Raw genomic sequence first — 6,047 nt, 5'->3', positions numbered from 1 at the left:
GAGATTTTATACAATCATTTTTAAGCGGCAGTTAAGGCGGTAGGCGACGGAGGAGACGAGGATGGGGATGCGGGCGGAGCGGGTGGCGGAGGAGAGGTGGACGAGGCCGGCGTGGAGAGGGTGGCGCCGGCGGTGGAGGTGAAGGGGGGATGAGGGGGATCTCGACGCGGCGGGAGATGGCTCCGTCGGGCGGCATGGAGATGTGAGAGAGAGAGAGATTTGGGGTTTTAATTTGGAGAGAGAGAGAGTGAGAGAGAGAGGGTTTGAACTGTTTGGGTGTTTTTAGACGGAGAGGGGAGAAAAAATAGCGAGGAAATGAAAAGAATAAGCGGGGAAATGAAAAAAGAGGGGCAGACTTGTTAATTTTTTAAGGCAACCTAGACGGAAATTCCGTCTAGGTTGATGCAACTTAAACAGAATTTCCGTCTAGGTTGAGTACATATTTAAAAAAAAATAAAAATCGTCTAGTTTGTCAATCTAGACAGAAATTTCCGTCTAGATTGATTCAAATTAGACGGAACAAACTAGACAAAATTTTTTCCGTCTAGTTTGCCTAAAACTAGACGAAAAAAAATTCCGTCTAGTTTGTTCTGTCTAGTTTGTTCATTTTTCTACTAGTGAAGACAAAATGAATCGATTTTGTAAAAAAAACTCAAGGGGATCTATTTTTAGAAAAAAATATGGATGAGTTTGTTTAGAAAATTTCTTCTATAGTAAAAGAGTATATATGAATTTTGGTTAATTTCACATATACCCAAGAACTTTGTTCATCTGATATAACCTTTCGAAACTTTAGGGTGCTTCAAAAAAATCCTCATCTTCGAACCTTTCTTACTGGACTCTCACATGTAATTTGTAAATAACTAACATTTCTTTGAGAGAACAAAATTTAAAATTTCTCTTAGTTTACTTGCAAATTACATGTAGGAGGTCTGATTCAGACAAGTTCAAAGTTTAGGGAGTTTCGTGAAAACACCCAGGAGTGTTATTTAAGATAAACAAAGTTTAGGGGATTATCTGCAATACCCCCCAAAGTCCAAGGAGTATTGTGAAATGAAAATTCTATGTTGTCTTCTGTCCAAAAAATTCCCCCAGTCTCCACAAGCTCAATTTTCCCGCTAAAAGGGGTAAAAATTCCCCAAATCCCCCAAACACCCCTAATCGTAATGGCGAAATCTCCGGCGACCTTCGCCGCCGGCGAAAAGGTAGAAGTGATCTGCCAAGACGAAGGATTCAAGGGTTCTCTCTACGAAGCTCGCATCGTTTCCATTCCCAAATCCGAGCTGTACTTGATCGAGTACGAAACCCTAATGGACGACACCGATCCCGAGAAGCATCTTCAAGAGACTGTCTCCTGTGTCCACGTCCGTCCTCGCCCGTGTCCTCCTGCTTTGTCGAGCTTTGAGATTGGTGAAAAGGTCGATGCTTTGTACAACGATGGGTGGTGGGTTGGGGAGATCTCGAAGGTTCTAGAAGGCGGGAAGAGGTACGGGGTTAGGTTTCCTGATAGTGAGGATGATGACATGGAGGAGCTGGAGTTTGGATTGGATCAGATTAGGGTTCACATGGATTGGATTGATGGGCAGTGGATTTCTCCGAATGTCACAGTGAAGGTGCTTATTTGGAATTTCAAAGTACATTTTTCAAAAATTTTCCAAAGATTATCCTCAGTTGCTTGTGGTTTAGGGTTTAGAATCCATTTCTATGATGGATTAATGGCTTTAAAAAAAACTTTTTGCCATAATAGACCATCCAATCTTTGTTAATTCTATATTGCACCCCCAAATCTTGAAATTTCAAACTAGGCCTTTTTCATCGTTCAAATTAGACCCCAAATCCATTAAGTCATTTTTAAATAACACCCAATATTTTTACTTTTCACCCGTAAAATCTATTAAGGTCTTTTAAATAAGACCAACATTTCTAGTAAATATGAAGATTTTGGTTTGGCTTTGAAATATGAAGATTTGAGGGTCTAATATAGAATCAACAAAGATTTGGGAGTCTAATATGCAAAAAACCTTACATCTTAGTTCTAACATGCATTTTTCTCTCCATATCTCTTCGTAGTTAGTATGAGGATGCGAAACATGCACATGGCTTCTGAGTTAATAGTTTAGAAGAGAGAATGCTAGAGATTGTCTACGTAGACTACATTGCAGTTTATTTTGGTAGCTTGGCTCCATTTAGATAACAATCAACATAACAAAAAATTATTTTCAGATATCTTAGTTGTTAGACAGAGAACAGTCTTTACTATGACATCTCATGCTGTACGGATTTCTAACTCTTGAGTCAATTTTTGTTTTTTGCTTTCAGATGTTATAAATAAAGTCCTATGTATTAGATACTGGATTTGCATAGGGTGGGAGTTCTCCGATTTTGGATTGCAGATATCGGATTTATGAGTGACTTTTGCTGATTTGATAGACAACATAAGGAAGATTAGTATAAAGTGCGTGATTTTGTTCACATTTTTCTTACGTGCAAATAAAATTTGCCCTCACAATTTTCATACATGCTTCCCAAGATATTGTGAAGTTATTTAGAAATGTTTGCTACTGAATAGTGAATACCTTCATTGTGTGTAAGAACTTCATTGTAAGATCTGTGCTTAATTTGTCAGTTGTTTACCTTTCTATGTGTTCAGAAATTTTTGGGAGTGGAGATCAGAAAAGGTGCTATGGTGGAGGTTAGAAGCGATGATGAAGGTCTTGATGGAGCCTGGTATACTGCATCCATTGTTGGGTCTAATGGGGAGAAATTCCTTGTGGAATACCAAAACTTGAGAACAGATAATGAAGCTGAGCTCTTGAGAGAAACAGTGGATTCTCTGCACGTCAGGCCCATTCCTCCTGAAACTCCAGTGGATCACAAGTTCAATATTCTTGAGGAAATTGACGCCTTCTATAATGATGGCTGGTGGGTAGGAGTGATTTGCAAGGTTCTTATGGGTCAAAGATACATGGTTTACTTTAAGCCTTGGAATGAAGAGATGGAATTTGCTCACAGCGATTTGAGATTGCATCACGAGTGGATTGATGGAAGGTGGCAGAGGGCTTCACAGGTATAAATTTCTTTGACAGTTTTGACGTTTTTGCTTAATATTGAAGGAAGAAAATATTTAAATCTGAAATTTTTAGTAGATTTCCTTATGCTAGAAAATGAAGGAAACACAACTTATGCGCAGTATCTCATATTAATCACATTTTCTATTAACTTCAAATCTTCGCAGGATGATATATATTGGTTGGTTAAGTGGCATATTCTGCTTCTGTAATAATTATAATACTGAAATGATGCAGCAACCATAATTCTTATAAGAGCTCGAATATTTAGTATCTGGCTGCCATTTGTGTCCTTGTGTGGATACCTTCAACCTGTTTTCCTTATTCTTATTATGACCTTGTTACTTCCCTATCTGAAATATGATAAATAGACCCCTGTCAAATTACTTTTTTTCCTAGCCTTCGCAGATAGCATACAGAACTAAGATCACATTTATACGGCTCATTTCAATCCCCTTTCCTACCTGAAACTTAACTACATATTCCATGGTGACTTTCCAAAATATCTATAAACAAGCTACTGATCTCTTTGAAAATTTATCAAAAAGTAAGTGTTTCTTGACTTTTAGCTAATTTTAAACTGATTACCAAATACCAAGCTTTGCTTAGAATTTCTCATCAGATATGAAATCTTGTAATCCTACTTTTAACTTTGTTAAGATAATAATAAGGAAAGAGCCTAATAAGTAAGATGAAGATTTGGGTTTTGACTTCTCACCTGATTTAAGTACTTTACATGCAAAATCTTCATAAATTGCTAAATTTAATTAATCAATTAAATAAAAAAAATAATGCAATGATGTGCATTTCGACCTAAAGACTTAGATTTATGTAGCACTAATAAACATAATCCTAACTATGCTAAAATTGCAACAAGAATTCTCCAATCCAGCTAAAGTAGAATTTATAAACGTGTAAGAATTAAAAATCAAATTGGATTACTTTAACAAACTGAAACTTGGATTCGGTTGATTTATTGCTGACTCCATTTTTATATGGAACTTAATAAGCTGTTTTGCATCAAATCTCTTATCGTTAGAGAAAACTCAACTTCAAATTTTGGAACGACGAAGGTGAGTAACTAAGAACTAGTAATGATGAGGAGATATCTCAAAAAGCAGTGAACACACACATGCATGATGAAGCAGAAACTTGATTCTTGGTATGTGATGGTTCTGGAGGAATAATAAAATTAGAATGAACAATCTCAGAAAACCCTGATAATTATCACCAATCTTCAATATGGATGTTGTTAGATTAAGTCTATTGGGTATTGGGTTAATGGGCTGTGACCCGTTAACCATACCCCTATTTGTATTGTATGACTATATATATACTCTCTAAGTATCTGAATAAATCATGAAGTTAGGGTTTTTGCTCTCTCAATATATCTCTTTCTAACTGGTATCAGAGGCTTGGATAAGCATAGCCGCTGACAACACCTCATTTCAACAAAAAAAAAACGCCTAGCCGCGCAGCAGGCTCTTTCTCCTTGCCGCCGCATTCTGCGCTACGGTACCGGTCGCGCCGCTAACATAGTAACGCGGCCGCCTAGCATAACGTGCGCCGCTACAGTAACCGCGCCGTCTACAGTAAAACGCTTACGCTACAGTGCTCGCTGTTGTTTTGTTTCCTTCTTTTCCATGGCCTATGATAGGCTTTTCGGCCACATCATGACCGATCCGGTCAATTTCTACTACGTCTATTTTTTTTGATCTGCTCTCTAGTCTATGTTATAAAGAACAGATCTCACTACTGCTGATTATTTGAGTATCTATGCTGCTACTACGATTGTGGCAGACATGTAGGAAACAAGATCTCTCCTCTTCGCATTCTCCTCTTGCTGTCTGCTGGTCAGATTTCTGTGCCGCAGGTGTCTTTGGGAATACAATAAAAATTGGAATGGTAAAAGAACTATATACTCTGGGCTCAGGTTTCCGGCATCTTCCATTGCGCTCAAGCAAACTTCAATCTTCTGGCTCTCCTCACCCACATACGATCCACTTAACAGATTCTGTGCTCTCGTCTGATTATTGTGTTATGACGTGGCTCTCAACAGCACGGAAGCCACAGATATTGTAGCTGTTTGTTCTAGACACTGCAAGAAGATAGTGGGACAGCATAAGATATATGTCCGGAAAATGAAAGAATGATTCCGTGTATTTGAATTTTAATGAGCGACTGTTTAAGCCAACCAGGGGTAGATGCAGTCCGGAGTTCTTTGGTGAGGTTAAGGGACTGATAGAACGAACTGGTCGATGCATCATCCTGTCAGTAGCTGATGAGAGCGACGGTTGCTGTGGATATCGCCGGACTCTGGCAAGTGTCCTAGTTTCTTTTGATTGCCAACTAACTTGCAGTCCCGGTGAATGACAAGATATTCGGTGAGATACCCATCCCCGGTCACTAGGACTGCTACATTCTCTAGAGTATCAGGGCTCTACTGTGTTCTTCTGATACTTGTGCAGCGTGCTCTCACATTCATGGATCAGTCTGGCCATTTCTCTATAGACGGCAAGCCGCGGTCCGTGGTGTGGTCCGTGATTGCTTTGGGAGGACGTGGCTCATTTTAGTCGGGACAGAGAATGATTTCTGATAGGGTTTCAACGATCAGTAGTGTCATGTTGTGGGAGGACCAATCATATTCTGGAAGTGGCGAGAAGTTTGGTCGTCCTTAATTGGGCCAAGTACCGATGCCGAGGTCGACTCGCTCACCTTTTCATACTTTACTTTTCTAGAACTGCCAGCTACTACTGTGTCCTACTGTTTCAGATTCTTGAGGCGATTTAATGAGAGGTTACGCCAGCTAGAGATCTTCAGGAACAGTTCATATCGCTACTCATTCATACGCCATCCTGCTTGCAGTAGGATCTTACATAGACTTATACTCCTGCATAACATGGTATGATTCTGGAGCCTCATCCATATGACAGGTTAAAGGATCGTTTTGTTTACATCTTTCTGATAAGCTTTCCTCTA

The 6,047-nt window shown here is 39.2% G+C and overlaps 1 protein-coding gene across 1 annotated transcript; it reads left to right on the top strand.

Moving 5' to 3' along the window:
* Positions 1-1,080: 1,080 nt before the first annotated feature.
* On the top strand, positions 1,081-5,599 carry LOC109828544 (DUF724 domain-containing protein 3-like; the record flags this gene model as incomplete). The annotated part of the gene is made up of 5 exons (XM_020395515.1): positions 1,081-1,613; positions 2,651-3,067; positions 4,869-5,146; positions 5,267-5,387; positions 5,537-5,599. Coding segments are annotated over exons 1-5 (1,326 nt in total), but the record flags the coding sequence as incomplete, so codon positions are not given.
* Between the last annotated feature and the right edge of the window lie 448 nt (positions 5,600-6,047).

This window comes from Asparagus officinalis, unplaced genomic scaffold, assembly GCF_001876935.1.
Source record: "Asparagus officinalis unplaced genomic scaffold, Aspof.V1 AsparagusV1_Un2295, whole genome shotgun sequence".
Lineage (NCBI taxonomy): Eukaryota > Viridiplantae > Streptophyta > Magnoliopsida > Asparagales > Asparagaceae > Asparagus > Asparagus officinalis.
The sequence above is the reverse complement of the archived record's forward strand: the minus strand, read 5'-3'. Positions and strand labels throughout refer to the sequence as shown.